The sequence below is a fragment of the Somniosus microcephalus genome, chromosome 3, assembly GCF_052327205.1.
Source record: "Somniosus microcephalus isolate GS21.2 chromosome 3, FLI_Smic_1.0, whole genome shotgun sequence".
In the NCBI taxonomy this organism is placed as follows: Eukaryota; Metazoa; Chordata; class Chondrichthyes; order Squaliformes; family Somniosidae; genus Somniosus; species Somniosus microcephalus.
In genome coordinates, this window is record NC_140989.1 from 316710935 (window position 1) to 316732526 (window position 21592).

Below are 21592 nucleotides of genomic sequence, written 5' to 3' on the forward strand. Positions count from 1 at the left end.
TAACATTTCTCTATTATAGTGATTCCTTCCTTTATTAACATAACCACCCCACCTCCCCTTCCTTCCTGCCTGTCCTTCCTGATTGTTAAATAACCTGGTATGTTTAATTCCCAGTCATGGTCACCCTGCAGCCATGTTTCTGTAATGGCCACAAGATCATACCCATATGTAATTATTTGTGCCGTTAACTCATCCATTTTGTTACGAATGCTACGTGCATTCAGATAAAGAACTTTCAAATATGTTTTGTGACACTTAGTTCCTGTTTTTTCCCCTTTTACTACTTTACCTTTTACTCCATACCTTCTGTCCCTTCCTGACACGTTCTGTTTTTTAATTCCCCCCTAAGTCTATGACCTTCTCTGTTGTCATTTCTATTATTTGCTCTCTAGAAACCTCCCCCCCACTAATTAGTTTAAAGCCCTCTCTACAGCCCTAGTTATATGATTCGCCAGGACTCTAGTCCCAGCACTGGCCAAGTGGAGTCCGTCCCAACAGAACAGCTCCCTCCTGTCCCAGTACTGGTGCCAGTGTCCCAAGAAGCAAAACCCATTTTTCCCACACCAGTCTTTGAGCCACGCGTTTAACTCTTTAATTTTATTTATCCTAGCCAAATTCGCTCGAAATTGCCAGATCCTGCCTTATCATATTAAAGTCGGCCTTCCCCCAATTTAGAACCTTTGGGGCTGATTTTCCTCAAGCTGTCAGGCAGAGTTTCAGGCGTGGGGGGGAAATTAAAAAAAATTAAATAAAATCGCAAAAATAGGGGGTCGCGACCCCCCCCGCCTGATTCCCCACCCCATCCGACTTTCACCCCGGCGTTTCAACCGACCCGAATCAGTCCCGCCCGCAGCAGGCGGGACTGGTCTTTAGGCAGCCTAATCGCCAATAATTGGCATCTATAATGCCATTTTAAGGGGCCCTTGCTATTTTCAGCCTTTCCCCACGTTAAACACGCCTGGTGGGAACCCCGCTGATGAAACCTGGCGTGAACAATATCGGCTTGCTTACTATCAGCTGCAGGTCAATCAGGAAAGAAGAGATTTAATCGGACAACATTTGTAGGCTGCAGGACCTTGTTGTTTCAGGCTTGGGGCAACTTGTTCCAGCTTTAAACACAGCTGTGGAAGGTTGGAGCCTCACATACTTCTCCAATGTGAGCTCCTGGGAAGCACCTCTCGGCACCCTCATTCAGCGCTTCCTCAACGGAGGCATCTACCAGAAGTATGGGAGGCCTTTTTTCCCTTCCCTTCATGCCATTAGAGGATCTCCAGCAGCAGAGGCGTCAGCAACAGAACCAGGAACAGCAGCATCATCAGCAGGAGCGCCAGGCTGCTGCTCACTCACCTGAAGCTGCACAGGCCAGAAGGGGTCAGCGCTTGGATGTGGCTTGAGAGCACCTTGCTGCGCATCAGGGGGCCATGGGGACCCGTTTCTGCACTGGCAGTCCTAATGAGAAGGACTTCCATGAAGGTCGGGTTTCTCTGTTCAATGGATGCCCATCGCTCCTCAAGAGATGTCATTCTATTATGAACACTCACCATGTTTTTCATACCCTGGCGACGTATCTCCTCCATGGAGGGTGCCAACCTTTCCATGGTGATGCGTTCATGCGCCAATGACTACGCAAAGGCTCAGCTCATCTTCACTATGGACTCCTCCATTCGCTCCACACTCGCAGCGACCCTGGAGACAAAACCTGCTAGAGACTCCTGCATCTGTGCATGGAGATCCATCACCTCTTCTCTTGCGGATGGACCCAGAGGCAGAGGGTCGACATGCAGCTGAGCTGAGCTGGCAGAGTCCTGCGCCCTCCGACGAGGGCTTTCCACTGCTGTCCCTGTCCCCACAATCTGCTGATGCTCACTTGTGAGCTGTGAAACGCCAGGTGACAACACTACTCTATGTCCCGAAGGTCCCCCCGAGGTGTGAGTGTCTGCGCTGGTGCTGGGTGCGCTTACTTCTGCTGACGCTGCGCCCTCAGAGGTTGGAGCTTCCTCTGAGGAGTCTGGCTGCTCAGCCTCTTCCTCCTCCACAGTGGGGACGGGGGCGCTGGATGGTACTGTGGGGGAGTAAAGGAAGGAGTTATGGAGATGTAATGCCAAGGTTCTTCTGGTGACTCCCAGCGAGTTGACATCTGCTGACACCTGCATCCATGCAACCTTGGTCTCAGTGGGAGGCCTCTTCCTCCCTGACCTAGGGAAGAGGACCTCCCTGTGGGCCCTAACCCCATCCAATAATGCCTGCAGTGAAGCCTCGTCGAATTTGGAGGCAGCTCGGGATCTGGCACTGGCCACAGCTGCTGTAGGCTCATCTGCCATCCTGCATGGTTCATTTGGAAGCCTTCAAAGATGCAGTGCTTGCGGTGGACCTTGAAAGCACCACGAATGATGACATCATACTGTGGGGCTTTCTGACTGGAAATAGTCAATTAGCAAGGGTTCCCACACGTTGGAAATGAATTGGCCAATTGAGGGAAAATTGCATCGATGTGGCAGACCCATTTAGATTCGTGTGGGAACCCCGACATTCGGGGAACCCGACAATTCCCCGCACCTGCGGGAAAATCGACCCCTTTATTTCCGGTCCATCTTTGTCCTTTTCCATGAACCAGATTAAACCACTTAATTAATTAATTAATTAATTACTCTCACCTGCTCTCCAGCACAGAACTTGCTTAGACCTGCCCAAGCCTGGAAGAAACTTAAAACTTGAAACAGTAAATTAAATGCTAATTGCAAGCACAGAAGACTAGAATTTATAAAAATAAGAGATTAACCTTTAAGATTTACTCCCTCACTCACCGAACTCACAGCTTAGCATAGAAGATAGGAGCAGGAGTAGGCCATTCGGCCCCTTGAGCCTGCTCCGCCATTCAATGAGATCATGGCTGATCATCCAAATTCAGTACCCTGTTCCTGCCTTCTCTCCGTATCCCTTGATCCCTTTAGCCTTAAGAAATATATCCAACTCCTTCTTGAATATATTTAATGAATTGTCCTCTACTGCCTTCTTTGGCAGAGAATTCCACAGGTTTACCACTTTCTGGGTGAAGAAATTCCTCCTCATCTCTGTCCTAAATGGCTTACCCCTTATCCTTAGACTGTGACCCCTGGTTCTGGACTCCCCGACCATCGGGAACATCCTTCCAGCATCTAGTCTGTCTAGTCCTGTTAGAATTTTATAAGTTTCGATGAGATCCCCTCTCATCCTTCTGAACTCCAGCGAGTACAAGCCCAATCGACCCAATCTCTCCTCATACGTCATTCCTGCCATCCCAGGTATCAGCCTGGTGAATCTTCGCTGCACTCCTTCCATGGCAAGAACATCCTTCCTCAGATAAGGCGACCAAAACTGCACACAATACTCAAGATGTGACCCCACCAAGGCCCTGTACAACTGCAGCAAGATATCCTTGTTCCTGTACTCAAACCCTCTCGCTGCGAAGGCCAACATACCATTTGCCTTCTTAACCACCTGCTGCACCTGCATGCTTACTTTCAGCGACTGATGCACAAGGACGCCCAGGTCTCGTTGCACTTCCCCTTCTCCCAATCTATTGCCATTTAGATAATAATCTGCCTTCCTGTTTTTGACACCAAAGTGGATAACCTCGCATTTATCCACGTTATATTGCATCTGCCATGCTTCTGACTAATCACCCAACCTGTCCAAATCATACTGGAGTTTCTCGGCATCCTCCTCACAGCACACACGCCCACCCAGCTTTGTGTCGTCTGCAAACTTGGAGATATTACATCTAGTTCCCTCGTCCAGATCATTAATATATATTGTGAATAGCTGGGGTCCAAGGACCGATCCCTGCGGTACCCCACTAGTCACTGCCTGCCACTCGGAAAAAGAGCCGTTTATTCCAACTCTTTGCTTTCTGTCTGCCAACCAGTTCTCCATCCAAGTCAATACCTTGCCCCCAATCCCATGTGCCTTAATTTTACACGCTAATCTCTTATGCGGGACCTTATCGAAAGCCTTTTGAAAATCCAAATACACCACATCCACTGGTTCTCCCTTATCTATTTTACCAGTTACATCCTCAAAAAATTCCAGTAGATTAGTCAAGCACGATTTACCTTTTGTAAAGCCATGTTGACTTTGTCCGATCCGGTCACTTTTTTCCAAGTGCTCTGCTATTACATCCTTTATAATGGACTCTAGCATTTTCCCCACTACCGATGTCAGGCTTACCGGTCTGTAATTCCCCGTTTTCTCTCTACCACCCTTTTTGAACAGTGGGGTAACATTAGCTACCCGCCAATCCATGGGTACTGTTCCAGAGTCTATCGAATTTTGGAAGATGACCAGCAAGGCATCTACTATTTCTAGGGCCACTTCCTTAAACACTCTGTTCCGATCTGCACTCCGTGACCAAGAGCTGGTCCAAGGGGATAAATTGCTTCTAGGTTAAATATTTCTAAGTAGCAATACCAATATAGCACCACAACATAGTAGCATTTGAATACCATTATTCAGACAAACTAGCTTCTTTACCATTGTTGCGGTAGATTTTCCATCCGTACGGTCTTTGGGCGGCTGTTTGGCAGTGCCAGTGTGCCAGCTTTCACAGATTTGACCACAGTGGAAAGAAGATTCAGGCGGGGTGGGTAGCAGACAGTCAATTCACTGGCGCCTGTTAGGCGCCCCCAACAAAGTTAAATTTTACCCCCATAACCCAGAAGTCTATCTCTGGGCAGTCTCTCAGAGAGCCCGCCTGTGACAAACATAGGACCCCGATTAACATTTTAGGACTCGGCTGGGCAAAGTATCCGCACAGTTTCAGCTGGTGATCAAGAGCAGCCTGAAGGTTACAGGCACCCTGGGGCAGCTCACCCACTCTCAGCCGCTGCAATATCAGGCATCCTGGCTAGCCACTGGGCACAGAAAAAGGTAGTTTTGGCGGGAGGCGGTGCAGGGGACAAGGGGGTGGGGGGGGGTGGCGGAGGTGGTAGGTGGTCCATTCTCAGGAGTCGGAGACCCGGTGCGGCAGCAGCCCAGTTAGTATTTGTGGGGCTCAGAGGAGTGGCCCAATAGATCAATACTTACCTTCAGGCTGCTCTTGATCACCAGCTGAAACTGTGCGGATACTTTGCCCAGCCGAGTCCTAAAATGTTAATCGGGGTCCTATGTTTGTCACAGGACCCCAATTTGCATATTAAAAGGGCTGAGCACTTAGCACAGGCGGGCTCTCTGAGAGACTGCCCAGAGATAGACCTCTGGGTTATGGGGGTAAAATTTAACTTTGTTGGGGGCGCCTAACAGGCGCCAGTGAATTGACTGTCTGCTACCCACCCCGCCTGAATCTTCTTTCCACTGTGGTCAAATCTGTGAAAGCTGATTCTACCAATCAAATTTATTACGTCTTCTGTCAAAACACAGTTATTGTGGTTTGGCTCGCTGCTCATGCTCTGTCTGTCATACCAGTAGAAACAGCAGTCAGTGTATTTCATTTTGCATATTCACTTTACTGACTTCAAGTAAAGCTGCTCTAAGGTAGATAGTGTGCAACGCTGAGGATCTCACGGGCTGGGCGCAAAACTACCCCCCTCTTTATTGTTTCCTATTTTTTTTCAGTTTAGTGGTGTTCTAATAGTGCGACATTTTGCTGTATTGTTCCCTTATTCTTCTGCATTGTGGATAGTATTCCGAGCCCTTCACTGGGGCACCAGTGATGTAAGAAACCAGTGACTTGGCTTTGTATGAAGTATAATTAATGCTACCTTGAGGGAATTGGCAACATATATTCTGAACATGTTGAGAAATGACAGACTGTGGCAGAATGGTATGTCTCACTGAAAGTACCTCGTATCTTGTTAATTGATCATTTGAGTTTTTTTTTGCCGTTGGCTATTGAAATGCAATTTTCTTTTGTGGTGGTTTGTTGCAGTTTAGTTCAGTTCTCTGTGCCCACGAAAGGAGTAAAAGGTAACGTGTTCAATAATACCCACTTTGAGGTTGTGTTACATATCAATTAAAGGCTAACTCACCAGCGTATATACGATCCCACCAAGCAGTCTCTCATGTACATGAGTCATGAACTGTAACTGTCTGTGTACCTGCGTGTGCGTGTGTATGCCTGCTTGCATGCATGTACCTGCACGTGTGTGTGTGTATGTGCAAGCACGGAACATAGTGGAGGGACCCCTCCTCTTCATGCTTGACTGTGTTTACCCCGGAAAAGCTGATATAATGACTGGTAATTTGCGGTCAGTGGCGAAGTAAAGGTGTTCACCGCTGGCCCCAAAGTAAGCATCCCACAAAGATCTCACAATCTCTGTGGCGAGAAGTTGAGCTTTTCCAACATGCAATTGAAATCAGTGCAAGTTAATGGGGAATCCCTAATGCGAGCTGCTGTGATGTCAACAAGCAGCCAATCACAATGCAGAATTTTCACAAATAGAGAACCAGGAAGTGGGTAAGCTCCTTTGATTCTAACTTTTTAAAAAATGTTAGAGAGCAAAACAAAGATTGGGGCTCTCACATGGGGAAAAGGCAAACCTGAAATAAAGATGAAGAAACTTTAAAAGAAACTTTTTTTTTAAAGTTTCTTAAAAATGTAATTTTTATTAAAATGGATAAATTATCACTCCACAAAATTAAGATGAGTTTTTCAGGGCTATAACGTTTGTTTAACAGTCAATACGCAGTTAAAACCCCAGTTACACCTAATCCAAAAGGGTCTAACTTTTAATGGGGTATTTAACAGCGATTGTTCTGGACCAATGGACTTTTTACATGCAGTGAACATTTTATATGCAGATAGCACCCTCTGGTGGTGGTTATTGTGTTAGCAGTTTGTATGCTGGAAAGGTCATCTGATCTTTCTACCTTTCTTCCTGTGTGAGGTCATTTGACCTTCGTACCTTTCTTCCTGTGTAACACAGGAAGTAGAATTCCAGGAAGAACCTGGCAGTAATGGAGGATTCCATAAGGGTTTCACAATCCAATGTAATCTGATTTCATATGTTAGGCCAAGCGCAATATCTTTTCACAAATTTGTTCAAGTAAAGCTTCAAAACTGCAAACGGCTTCACGAAGAATTATCTTTGAATAAGTGTTTAACTTGCTGGATAACTAGATAGGAGCACGTCTAGCGCGGCCAGTACAGCGATATTACCGGGGAAAAGCCAAAGTTTTCGTCAGTTTCGCTGATTTCCCTGATTACACTGATTGCCGGCTATGGGGGGCGGGTCCACAGTGCAGCCAGTGTCAGGGCAGTGAATGACTGACCGCAACTTCAGGAATTCCACGTTAGGATGCGCAGCTGTTCATTTGCTGTTATTACCCACCGCAAATTCTGGGCCTTTGTTTATTTTGTAAACCAGTTGTGAGGATTGTCTGCTGTTGTATATTTAGATTATTTATCTTCCAACAAAAGTCTTCGTGATTCATTAAATAATTGCTGAAAGATTTATAAGTGGAGGCTTTTGAGATATGCCCATATTTTAGGTGAGGTATGAGTGGAGAATGTGCCACCCTGGTGTAATACTGGGACTACACAGGGAGCTGACACACAGGCCGCGGAATTCGATATGTTAGTGCCTCCCGTTAGCCCCCTGGCAAGGGGCGGTAACAGGGCGCTAAGGAGTTAGTGCCTCAGCACGGCGAAGGCAGCGACGCCTGCGAACTTCAGTGCCGATTTAGCGCTGGCGCTAACTCTTAGCGCCTGGCTCTCTAGCGCCTCACAGATCGTGACATCATAAAGTGCGCAGCGCCTCGTACTCGCCCCGGATGGAATATTGACTGTTGGCTCCGGTTTTATCGCCTGGCGCTGACAACGCCTGCAAGAGGAGGCATTGTGACCTCGACTGGCCGCTTCGGGAGTGGTAATTAGAGGGAATGCTTTTTCAGCTAGCACATCCTTTATTATTTGCACCAGTCTGGTGCCTGCGCAAAGTTTTTAATGTTTCATTGGTGCAAGATGTCCAAGCCCTCCACTTTGTGAGATTGTTTGGGGCTGTAATGACAGTCGCCCAGGTCGCCTTGCAAAACAGAACTGACGACAACTAGCTTGTGCAGCATCACTGGCCCTTCCCTTTAAGCGAGGGAAGCAGCCTCTGTGATGAAAGAGTGCTGTTTACAATGGGTTGGAAATTGTTTAGTGCTCTGCTGCTACCGTTACCGCCCCGCTCTCGGACTTTAGCGCCCTAAGAGAAGCGGTTAGCATTTGATTTACCGAATTTATCCCCCACAAGCTTCTCACAGACAGCGAACCAGGAAGTGTGTAAGCTCCTTTGATTCTAACTTTTTAAAAATCTTAGGGAGAGCAAAGCAAAGATTGGGGCTCTCACATGGGGAAAAGGGAAACCTGAAATAAAGATGAGCAAAATTTTAAAGAATTTTTTTTCTTTTTAAATTTCCCCTGATACTGCAAGCTCCTTATTTTGTATGCTGTAGCCATTTTCCCACAGGGAGGGAGGCAGAACATGGTTGGTGTATCAGTCAGCAGGCAGTGGAAAGGGGCACTCGCAGAGGCCTGGGAGCAGTCCACCTGCCCATGACCATCATGTCCAAGAAAGAACATGTAGAACAGGAAAAAGGAGGCGCCTAAAAAGGGAAGAACAGGAAAATAAAAACTGGAGAAAAATATTACATGTGCACTGTTACTTAAGCATAAATAAATCTGGAAAACTTGCTTTGTAATGGAGAAAATTGCGAAACTAAATTTAGGAAATGCATTATGACAAAGACAGATTCCTTGTCAGAGTGCTTTGTGAAAACATGTTCAGTCCCAGAAAATCTATTTAATTCACACAACTAAATGACAACAGCTGAAATTCTGTCCATTACCAGCTTCAGTCCAGATTTCTGTTTTCAAATATTGCCTGAAGGAATGATTCTGCAATGCTGATTTCTTGGAAGATACTGCCAGAGTCGGCTTCTTATGCTTTGCTTATTCATTTGATTTTTCTCACAAGCTTTGCAAATTGGTTCATTAAAAATGTAAAGAAAACACCATCTGTCTGGCAGAATTCAGGCTTGCCATTAACAAGGTTTTAATAGATAAATAATACATACAGATGGTCTAACCAAGTTAAACCGATGATATTTTATTATATATCTATATACCTGTTACAGTTAAATATTGTGGAACCTGTGTTTGAAATGTCTTTTTTCTCTAATTCCTTACAATATCTAATGTTAAAGATCAAGGACAATAACACTGAAAGAATGCTACTGCAGTTATTAAATACTGTGTACTCTCTTGTTACCTGTGGGTATCTGCTCTTTATCATGTCTTCATTCTGGCCTTGAAATTCCTAGCATGCTGCTTGTCATATTTTTCTTTTCTAAACTACTTGGTGAATATTTATTTTGAGGTGTAGTGAGTGAATCATTCGGAGATTATTCCAAAATATTGCTAAAAAAATAACTAAGTTGTGATAATTGTCCATTCCCCAATATTAGGTGAAAAACTGTTCAGCCTGGAAACGACGCAGAGCATCTTACTATGATTCGGCCATTGACAGTTGTTTGGAGTAATCATAATTTTTACATATATATATATATATATATATTTTAATGCTCTGCCAATATTTCTGATTGTCAATTTAATTCAATGAAAACTGATTACTCTTGAAAGTAAAATCAACTTTGCAGTGCGAACCATGTAAAGGAAATTGTGAGTGGAAAGAAGTGAAAAAAGATCGATTCAGGGCATAGAGTGATAGATTGGACACATTTGACTAAATAGAGCCAGTGGGGTAGAAATTTGTCTTTGGCAACAGCGCAAAACAAGTGATATCGCATCAGCCGCCTGCTATCCTCCCTGCCTGATATAAAGGCCCATCACTTGTGGCCCTTTTCCCAACCCCATGAACTTTGGCAGGGCAGCAGTGGAGGCCAGGGTTTCCGCAGTGGAATGTTAGAGTCTCCGTCTCCGTTTGCTGGCTCCTCATTTTGGCATACTGAAGATCAGTGTGTGGAACAGTGAGAACGAGCCCATGGGCAAGCATTGTGCGGTACAGTGCAGCAAAGGCCCAGCACTCCAAAGCTGACGTTAGCAAGAGGTTGAAATGACATTAATTAACAAAACAAGGCACCATTTGCTCGAACCATTAAAAAGTGTGGCAACTTACATTTTAAGAGCTTTTGCAAATGTGTATTCCAGATTGATCCAAGAGCAGCCTCGTAATAGCATAGGACAGCTCTGAAATTGTCTTGCACACAGCAAGTCATAGCAGATGTAATTGCAGTAGTAGAAGCGCACCTTTCAAAGCCATCTCTCTGATGGAATAGCCAACTGGACGACTTGTCGAAAATGATAGGAATAAGTGTCAGAATACAGAATGTTTTGCAGCTTGTTACATAATGCCCATGATTAAAAATCCAGTTCAGTTGATGCTCAGAGGAGGCTGCAGGCTGATATAATGAATACTCTTCCTGTGTTCTACATTGACAGTTCCCTCGGGGCAGGAGCTAACTGAGCTGTTAACTTTGCCGGATCAAGCACCGCAGATTGTGATGAAGCTGATTGAGGCCTTGGAGAAGCAAGGTACGTTTTTTAAGAATTCTCCCAGTTATTCTGTCCCAAGCACAAATGCAGGCATACACGAGCATGTACACACAGATGTGCATGCAGGTTGTTCTCGAAGTATGAGCGCTCCAATTTTTGCATCAGAGTCAAATCGTCATGGATTCAAGCTCCACTCCGAGACTTGAGCACATAAACTGACTAAGGGTTCAGTACTGAAGGAGTACCAAGTTGTCATTAAAGTGATGCTCTTGTGTCTGTTCAGGTGGACATTAAGGGGGAAAAATTCAGTATCGCCCCGTTTGGGGCGCCATTATCGGCCGTGCGCAAAGTTTAGCGCCTGGCGCTAATTATCACCTCTGACGGCAAACTTGGCTTTTATCGCCCCTGGAGGTGATTGGAGTGCTAAATCAGACGCTTCACACCTGTCTTAAGGCGCAAAGGCCGAGGAGCAAGGTGCTACCTCAGAGCGCTGGCGAAGCAAGGAAGGGCAAATCAAAATGAACCTGCAAAGTGCTGCTCAGTACCCAAAACTCCTTCACACAGCGTTGAATCTCTCCAGAAGTCTCTCTCTCTCTCTCTCAGAATGCGTGGTGCAAAAATGTCACCAACAAAAAAAGGCAGGAAGCAGTCGCCTTTAAATAGCGCTCCCCTAGTCCCTTTCTGACTGCAAAACGCTCCCCTCAACCTGTCGTTGCTAGCGGCAGGCGGTAAGGCAGGGGGCGCCACTCAATATCTGGTCCGGGGCACTACCGGGGCGTTGCACACTCAACTGACGTCACGATCGTGACGGTAGTGTTTAGCGCCGTCGCAAAATGTCAAGTTAATTTCGCGAGTGGCGCAAACATCGCCGCGCACAAGCTCTAGTTGCTTTGCGCCCCATTAGTGCCCTCTTAAGGCGTTAATGGGAGGCGCAAACAACTGAATTTTTCCCCCTAAAGATCCTGTGGCATTTATTCAAAGTAGAGGGTTCTCATGATACCACCAAAAATAAATTATTCATCTTATGGTCATTATTGCCATTGTTGCTTTTGAGACCTTGCTGTCACATTCAGCTACATAACAACAGTGATTTCACGAAAATTCATTCATTGTATGTTTGGGATATTTCTGAGAGATGTGATAAGTTACTCTCTCAGCATCTCTCTCCCCCTCTCTCTTTCTCCATCTCTCACCTACTCTCTCTTTTATAATTTATAACACACATACGCACAAGTTCTTTCTTTTCTTTTCCATTAATTTTCTCCCCTCCTCTCTTCACCCTCCTGCAGTTCACCCTTGTTGAAGCATAGGCAGTGCCAGCAGACCATTTGATCAGTTGCATCATAGCCGAACCAATACAGTCTTCACCCAATGTTAACAATTGTGCACCTTGTAGCAAGGGTCACTGGACCGTGATTGGGTTTTTCACTCTACTGGCTTCAATGGCCCTATGTGAAATAAATATGTGCAATCTAAACTTAGATCATTGGTAGGTGCAAACTAACCTTACAAAACTATCTGGGCTTTGACATTCATTACCATTAGTCAATGAGGTGGTAACAAGAGGGAACAAGTTAAAAATTAACGGTAGAGTTTAGAAAATATGGCCTCAAAATTCCTGGGAGTCCACTGTGTTGGCACAAGTGTGGCAGAGCAGAACCCCCACCCACCCTAGCCCTAGGACAGAGAGAGACCCTGTCTCAAATCCTGGAGATGAGGTCATTTGCGTGTCTAGGACAGGCTACTAGTGCCTGCAAGGGCACATCACACGTTCTCCCCAGTCTGGTCTGATCTCCCCTTGTAGTCCAGCAACCCAAAGCCAGTTTGGCTGAAAATCCCTCAGGCCCAAAGAGGCTAAAGAAAAAAATCACTTTTCTGTAGTCTTTGGTTCCAAAACAAGCAATTTAGCCTCCAAAAAAGGCAATCAATCATCTCTTAGTCTACTGAAAGTTTGGGGCCTTTCAGAAGGCCTCAAAGATACTCCATCCATCTGTAACCAGTGTGAGTTCTGCTGAAGCCTTTCAAGAGTGTGAAGGATAGAATTTCCCAGGGAAGCCCATGGAACTCCCCCAACATGCGCTGTTAAAGTAGAGAGGGCCAGGTGAAAGATACGCCCATGGCCCGCACCAGATTTTAAAAGGCCAGGGGCAAACAGGGCGGAATCCCAGCATGACCAGGTTCTGCCCAAATTCCACAGCTCCCAGCAGGAATCAAGCTGTCTGCCCTCTTTGACCCCAGATCAACACGTTACACAGAGCAGGGTTAGAATTCGGGGGTCTCTGCCACAAACTGCTGAGTTCATAAGTTCTCTTCAAAAGGAGTTAGATGATTGCTTGTAAAAGTGGAATATTAAAGGGTATGGGGAGCAAACAAGGATTGGACAAGGTGGAAATGGCGATATAGCGAAAAACACTAGCACAGATGGGCCAAATGGCCTGTTTTTGTGCTGTAACAACATGACCCATTGGGCACATGCCTGGGTTTGCAGCAATTGTGAGTCCTGTTAGGTTCCCCGAGTGCTGCTCAGAAAGGACAATAAGAATACATGAAGCAGTGCACCTTTCTGACTGTGATGCCTCCAGCAGCCCTCCCTCCAGGAGGGGGACATTGTGAAGTATTGGTGGAGTGTGGTACATTCAATGTATTATTTTAACCTGGCACTGTGACATTCTGCTGTGGGCAATAGTTGTGAGGATTGGCTTCCCTGCCTGTCTCCATTCCTTCTCTGTTCTCTGATAGGCTAAGTATCACTCCCAGGCCCCCCTCAGGCGATCTGTGATGTCTTTGAACTGGAGGTAAACATGGAGCAAAGGGTAGCGATGTGTTTGCGGGGGTTCTCTTGGGGAGTGAAAGTACCATTCCAGGGGGTTAGCTCACATCACAGCTTTTGCAGTTTGCTTGGGTTCTGGAGGAAGTGTTAAATTTGGACCTAATAGAATTAATCTTGTTGGGTGGATGGAATTTGTCTACCAGCTGTTAAAAGGGAATAATCGAGCCCATGGCAAGCCGATGACCTGGCATTCCCCTGGGCTGCTCTCCTGTCGTGCTTAATGCTCCTCTTCTGCCTCATTTTCGGAGAGTTTCAGTGGAGAATTGGGAGGCACTCTCTGCCTCCTGCACGCTTTGTGAACATTACTGTTTATAATGAGATTGCTGTGTTCCAAATTGGCCAAACCATTTTGCCTTTGCCTTTAAACTACTGCAAGCCCTTAAATGCTGCAGAGCTTTCAATTCAATATATTAAAAAATTAATATCACTTTTTGTGATGTCTGGGATTTTAGAGAATTGAAAAGAGCCCTGACACGGCTCACACGCAATCCTAAACACCACAGCGTACCAAGAAATAACCGGCAGGTATTAAAAGCGTGGTATTTGTCTAAATTGCTACACTCTCTAAATATTACAAAAGGAGGGAGATGACGCACAATTGCTCTTATGTCTTCATTCTTCCCAAGCTTTACGTCTTTAAACTGCCAGCAGTCTGGGAAGAGACGTTCTGTGTAGAATTCCCCGAGAATGATTTCATGAATAGGGAATACTCTTGGCAGCTTACTCCCGTCTCTCGCATTCAGCTCTTCCCCCTGTTTCACCTTGTGTTGTCTCCGATGTCAAGGACCTTCCCTGACTGGGCATGCTGGGCACCTACTCTCTGACCTCTGCCAATATCTATTGCTCTACAGCACGTGACCCAGGGCAACTTGCCATGTCATTTTTTCCCCTCCTTTTCTCTACTCGGCACCTCCTTCTGTCTGCAAGGTTAGGCCTTTGAACACCACACCAGTCATTCCTCAGACTTGATATTGTGATGCCAATGACGAGGGAATTCTGCATAACATACCTTTCTCAGAGTTGCTGCTGACCAGCCACTTGAACTCATTACACACAGGAGTATCGAGAGACAGCAGGAAGATGTTCTTTGTAAATAGATACGGTTTTCAACATAGTTGGTGGGGGGGAGATTTTCAGTTGCTGGTCGCTCGTTTCTCCCAAGAAAAACAGGCAACCGAACAAGGAAAATCCACTGGGAAACTTGGACGCCTATTTGTCTGCCTGATTCAATTTTCAGGCAGGCTTTTAAATGGGCGGCCAGCAGTCCTGCCCAAAACAGGTGGGAGGCTGTTTAAATATGCAAATTAGGGTCCTACGCCGGTTGTAACCTCCAATTGCAATTTTAATGAACAAATGTGTGGCGCATGCACCGCGCAAGTTCATCCCACTTGTCGCGGGTGTTCAGTGGCCTAACCAGCAGCCATTAAAAGGCCAAGTGCATGCGTGATTTCCTGACATGCAGTCCAAGGTGGATGAGGTTCTGTGCCAGCAGATAACCTACTCTCTAATTCCTTCAATCCGATTCAAATTCAAAAAGTCCTAAAGGTAAAGGGCAGTGTTCTAAATCACAGTAGCTCCCAGCCACTAAGATAGCTCCCTTTCTACCATTTAGGATGATGTAGTAATTCAGGTGAACAGTTCCCTTTTAACTTGCCCCCAACAAGGACTGATGTGCTTTGATTAAAACAGCAGAGGGTGCTCTTCAAATCTGTTGTATAGCTAATCCTCCGTGTGAAAACCTGCCCTCAGAGGTCATTCTTTTGATTCATTACGTGGCACATGTGTCCCTCATGCAAATAAATGTAGCCGCAGGTTTCAAATCAAATGGCATAAGCATTGAAATACAGAGGATACTTAAAATGGATTTACTCTACTATATATGTCTTGTAGCTTGCACTGCGTTTTCTGCTCAATTGACGTTTTGTTTAATGACTTTTTTAATAAGCAGAATAAAAAGAATGAATGGAAATTTAGTTACAATTTTTGGAGGTACAAGTGAAGTTAATGCAATGTATCTGAAGCCATTGGGAACATTCAATGGGGTGGCAGAGTAAATACTGTGTACCACAGCACTGAATGCAACTTTTGTGCCCTTAACTTCCGATAAAATCCGTGGCTCGTTTAGGCCCACCCTCAATATGGCCCGCAGTGTAGAAGGGAGTGGGACCAGAGGTGGGGACTCCCTACATGAGGAGTTTCTGCTTTCCTGGACTTCAGTGGGACACTTACAAAAAAAGGGGCCACTGGGAGCACCTTCAAGTTCTTTTCAGTGGTGGGGAGAACCTGATAAACCCTCTGGCCTGGCAGTCTTCAGCTGGTCTTTCTGGCTTCTTCACCGGCAGGTGCTCTAGATGCATCCCTAGTGGTGCAGGAGCCCAACATTGGCAACCTAATGAGGGATCTCCCTGATCTTGGAAAGTTCTCCAGGGTCATTGGCTGAGGTTCCCAGTAGATACACTGGTACACCCCATCATAGATTTTTGGGGCCATTATTTCTATTGTTACATAGTAAATTAGTGCGATGCAGTGATCTTATTCCCATCTGATTTGAACTATGTTCACTTTCTCTGAAAGGTGCGGAAAGCGAAACCCTCTACAGACCTCCCCTTGGCTCATTTAGTGGCTTGGAGCTCAAGGAAGCTCTCGAAACTGGTAAGATTGAAAAACAACTAAAAGTACTCCATCTTCATTTTCATTTGGAAAGAATTGAACTGACATTCTCAATATTAGATGGATTTATTTTCCTCTCCACCACCTCTCCTGCTAGGATACTGTTCCACAGGGGCTAGACACCCTCTGGTAACTTGTCCAAGTGGCTGTTATTCATGTTTGAGCCTTAACAGTGAGTCTTGTAACCTGACATTCGCACTTGCCTACTTTACAGAGAAGTCACTTAATGGTGATCAGGAGTTGAAGTCCTGGCTGATTTTCTCCTGTGTAGCCCTCCTGCAGCCAACTGTAGCACCTAAAGCACTATCCTGGCTAATGCCTTGGGAATCAAGGCTGGAACCTTCCTAGTCTCAATGTTCAGTGATATGTTGGCTTTAAAACTGGGCCTTCTGTGGGCTATTGGATGAATTTTATCAGAATTTAATGTTTGTGTTTAAATTAGTGTTTCTTCATTAAAGAAGCCATTAACGATCCTGGTTATTGTTGTCGTGATGAAAGGCAATGCCTTATTATAATATATTCACAGAGATCTCTTTTATCTTTTGATAAGCCGGGGTAGAATGTCTGCAGGGCTTCTGCCGATCTCCCACTATGACATTGGCGGTAATTCTAGAGAAACAGTGTAAACGGCTGTTTGGGTTTCCGCCAAAGTTATTCAGGAGATCGGGACAACCGCCATGGAAATTCAGGGCCGCTATGTTCATTAAACCCTGATATAGCCTTTACTATTTATTACTGTTCTTGAGTTTGTGGTAAATACTAATTTATTCACACTGTTAATTATTATACAAGGAATTTGACAGCTTGCTCTCTTACTATATGCTTGTTTGGTAGATGTAGAGGAGTGGTCTGCATTGATTGCCATTGTCTGCCTTGAATCTGAGCAAGGGGAGCAGACTGTAGCTGCATGTTTCCAGCCAACTCACTCCTGCTGACCTGCAAAGAGTTGAGAACCAGCTGGGTGATGAATGCAATAGATTTTATAATCATAAAACAGTTCAATAAATGTTCCCTGAAAAAATGTTTTCCAAGTGCAGTTTGTAAACATGGAAGTCACTTGTAATTAGAGGAGAATTAGGATCATGAAAATGTTACATTATGGGTTCAAAGTCTCACTCCAGGATGTGATCACATAAATTAGGCTGACATTCCAATTCAGTACTGAGGGAGTGCTCCCTTGTTGGAGTCACTGGGCTGGATTTTATCAATGGAGGCGAGTAGGAGGCGGGACTCCCACTTTTGGGGTTGTAGTCCCGCCTCCATCAAGTTGTGGCCAACCCACTCGATTTTCCCTTGATTGACCTTGTTGAGCCCACCCAGCGGGCTCAGCAGGCCAATTAAGGGCCACTCGGCAACAGGTGACGGCACAGATTGACATTTCATCTGTCAAGAGCTCTTTGAAGCTGTCAAACACTGACAATCTGTACTCTAAGTTCATTCCTTCCTCTCAGGCTGATTTAGAGATCTCTCCAGAACAGAAAGCAGAGGCTGCAGCTTTTGACAGCTCGCGACCATTCTGCTTTCTGTGCCGGTGGGCTGAGGGACTCCCGAGACCTGAAGGAAGGAAGCCTGCATTAGTAAGTAAAGGTAAGTAAAACTTATTTAAACACTTTACACACACCAAACACACTTACCTCTGCACTCATGCACCCATCACTCACCTGAACACCGGACATCTCGAACCCTCCAAGTCCTTCAGCCCGACGGTCCGCCTCGCTAACGTGGCGTGGTTTGGAGCTGTCGGGAATCCCACACTTCAGGGATAAAAATAGGGATTAGGCTAAAAACTGCCTGTTGACTACCTGTTAACAGGCAGTTAATTGGCACTAATCCCCTTCCCGCCTCGGGGAGGCGGCTCCCAGCACAGGTCGGGTACCCGCCTCCTGGGAAACGGGCATGGAGGCGGGTTGGGGGTGGGATGGGTTCGTGCCCCCCGATTTCGTGATTTTAACAGTCCACCCATCTCCATTCCCGCCTCCACGGCCCTGGGAAATTCTAGCCCACTGTCTTTCGGATGACAGGTTAAACTGCCTGCAGGCAGCCTGTTCTGCTGGTTCACGTAGTTATTTAAAGATCCTATCGTACCATTGGAAGACGATTAGGGAGTCCATTTGGTGTCCTGGCCAACATTTCTCTCTCAACCAACAGCACAAAAAATATTTTTATTGCTGCTTCTTAGATCTTGCTGCGTGTAAATTAGCTGCAACAGTCCCTGCATTTCCAAAAGTTCTTTATTGTATGTGAAACATTTGGGATGTTTCTGAAAGATGTGACTCGGCACCATATACTTGTAAGTCTTTATTTTCAAACACTTGTAACACTACATACTTAGTCTCACACGTGTGCTAACACGTGCCCTGCTGAAACCTTATGGACATTGCACTGTCATTCTCAGTTAGGAAGATGAGACAGGCTTTGGCATCACCTCAGTCCAGCAATTAGAGATCTCAGGTTAGAAATACGTCTCTGGCGGTATCGGATTGGCCGCCTGTTATACACGCCACCCAATATTCAGTTCCATTGCAGTAAATATAAGGCGCTGCGTATAACAGACGGCCCATCCGATACCGTCCGGTTTACACCACCGTCCGAGACAAATTTCTACCCCCTCGTCCTCGGTTAGATACATAGATACATAGAAGATAGGAGCAGGAGTAGGCCATTCGGCCCTTCGTGCCTGCTCCGCCATTCGATGAGATCATGGCTGATCCTTTAATTCAGTATCCCGTCCCCGCCTTCTCTCCGTAACCCTTAACCCCTTTTGCCCGTAGAAATATATCTAATTCCCTCTTAAATATATTTAATGAGCTGGCGTACACTGCCCTCTGTGGCAATGAGTTCCACAGGTTCACCACTCTCTGAGTGAAGAAATTCCCCCTCATCTCTGTCCTAAATGGTTTAGCCCTTATCCTTAAATTATGTCCTCTAGTTCTGTTCTCACCCGCCAAGGGAAACATTCCTTCTGCATCCAGTCTGTCTAGACCTGTCAGAATTTTATACACTTCTATGAGGTCCCCTCTCAATCTTCTAAACTCCAGTGTGTACATCCCTAAACTACATAGTCTCTCCTCATAGGTCATTCCCGCCATTCCTGGTATCAGCCTGGTGAATCGCCGCTGCACCCCCTCCATGGCAAGAACATCCTTCCTCAGATGAGGCGACCAAAACTGTACACAGTACTCGAGGTGTGGTCTCACCAGTGCCCTGTACAGCTGCAGCAAGGTATCCCTGTTCCTGTATTCTAACCCTTTTGCTATGAAGGCCAGCATACCGTTTGCCTTCTTGACCGCCTGTTGCACCTGCATGCTCGCCTTCAGTGACTGGTGTACAAGAACACCCAGGTCTCTCTGTACTTCCCCCTCTCCCAATCTATTGCCATTTAAATAATAATTTGCCCTCCCGTTCCTGCACCCAAGGTGGATAACTTCGCACTTGTCCACATTATAGTGCATCTGCCATTTATCCGCCCAATCGCCCAGTCTGTCCAAATCGCTCTGGAGCTTCCTGGTCTCTTCCTCTGAGCCCACCCCCCCTCCTAGTTTAGTGTCGTCTGCAAATTTGGAAATGCTGCATCCGACTCCCTGATCCAGGTCATTAATGTAAATTGTGAACAGCTGGGGGCCCAGGACAGATCCCTGTGGTACCCCACTTGTTACTGCCTGCCATTCAGAAAATGAGCCGTTTATTCCAACTCTCTGTTTTCTATCTGACAGCCAGTTCCCTATCCACGCCAAAACTTTCCCCTTTATCCCATGAGCCTCAATTTTCCATGCTAATCTTTTATGTGGGACCTTATCGAAGGCCTTTTGGAAGTCCAGGTACACCACATCTACTGGCTCTCCCCCATCTATTCTACCAGTTACTCCCTCAAAAAATTCCAATAGATTAGTCAAGCACGATTTACCCTTTGTAAATCCATGTTGACTCTGTCCTATCCTGTCCCCATTTGCTAAGTGCTCCGCTATTTCATCCTTAATGATGGACTCCAGCATTTTGCCCACAACTGATGTAAGGCTTACAGGTCTGTAATTACCTGCTTTTTCCCTACCCCCCTTTTTGAATAGTGGGGTAACGTTAGCTACCCTCCAATCCATCGGCACTGTTCCCGAGTCTAATGAATTCTGAAAAATCATCCTTAGTGCATCCGCTATCTCTAGGGCCACCTCCTTCAGTACCCTAGGATGCATGTTATCAGGCCCTGGGGATTTGTCCACCTTCAATCCCTTTAGCTTCCTTAACACCATATCTTCAATGGTCGGGGGCTGTGGGAGCTACAGAATGTGACCTGTGGAGAGGACTTCAGAGCACTGGTGATGACTGAAAATCAATGACACATGCACAATTCTTCAACAAAATGGTGCAATTACAACTTTCATCTGTTTCCAGACTATTTTCTATATAGAGTAAGGCCTTTACAGATTAACGATGTCAAGACCATATTGCTACTGATAAGAATGGGCTGGCCATGCACATGACCAGAAAAATGGCGCTGGTATTTACATGGTGATTCTGGTTTCCTCTTGTAGTATCCGCGCATCAATAACACACGGACTGCAGGAGAACGGTAATAGAGGTGTTTACTGAACAGTGGGTATGCTGGAACTGAAAGTACAGAAGCCTGCTACTGCTTTATATATAGGTGTGGTCACTACCGGTACTACAGTATAAAAGCAGTTCTCTCTTAAAGGTACATGCACAACACCTCTGGGGGCAGCAGCGTCACCTTATTTATTCTACACCACCACTGCAGTTAAAGGCTGCCAGCTGCAATACTGCTAGAATATAACCATTGAATAAAGTCTCTTTCCTTTGGTTGCTGAAAGCTGATCTGTCTTCTTGCAGATTCTCTTAGGTTAATAAGCCAAAAAGAAAGTTGAAGTGCTTTCTTCAGTGTGTTAATGCGACTTCTGTCACAAATTGGGCAAGTTGTGCTTTTTTATATATGATGTAAAAAATAGCAGCTGGCTGCGTTTTCAATCATTTAAAAGGGGTTGTTTGCCTTTGCAAGTGGAAAACTCACCCAATTAGTCAGTCTGCAGCCTCAAGTGTAAATGCCAGGTGCTGGGTTTTACAGGTGTTACTGGATGGGATTCTGTAAATTGGCCATTAAATTCACAATCAGGAATAATTTTGTACCATCAGCCATGGATATGTTTTGTTAGTTTGTGTCAATAACGCTTGTTATGCTTGAAAACAGGCAGATGGAATGCTTCAAACCGCCCTGATGTGTAACCAGAGTTAAGGACATAGGCCCTGAAATTCTGGTTTGGGGAAGGGATTAAGTCAGCAGTTACGCCTTTGTGGGACCAGGAACCTCTGATGGGACCAGTTTCACTGGAGAAGTGCCTCGGCATAAATTCTGTTCTGTTTCAGGGAAGAACGAACGAAGAAGCACCCGCTCCCCCCAAGATAGCCACGTGCTAATCTCAAACTTAGCATGGGGTGACGTCACTCATCCTGAATTCTGGGGCTTCCTCCTTCTCAACCGCTCATGAGAATGTGTGCCACTGTTTGGCTAAAGGGACGCTGCTCCACTGAGATTGCACCCATGCGGCATTGCATACCTCAAATATAACCCCCCATATTGATATGAACAACAAAGGCTTCCATTCCCTACATCT

General features: G+C 45.7%; 1 protein-coding gene across 4 annotated transcripts in view; it reads left to right on the forward strand.

Moving 5' to 3' along the window:
• pik3r3b (phosphoinositide-3-kinase, regulatory subunit 3b (gamma)) overlaps positions 1–21592 on the forward strand; it is a 735099-nt gene that overhangs the window by 249192 nt on the left and 464315 nt on the right. For 3 of the 4 annotated variants that reach the window (XM_085983009.1, XM_085983010.1, XM_085983011.1), the window contains exons 3-4: positions 10418–10510; positions 15876–15953. The exons of the other annotated variant lie outside the window; for it this stretch is intronic. In XM_085983009.1, the coding sequence (XP_085839135.1) occupies positions 10418–10510; positions 15876–15953 (171 nt within the window). The remainder of the gene's footprint in view (positions 1–10417; positions 10511–15875; positions 15954–21592) is intronic. 4 annotated transcript variants of the gene reach the window in all.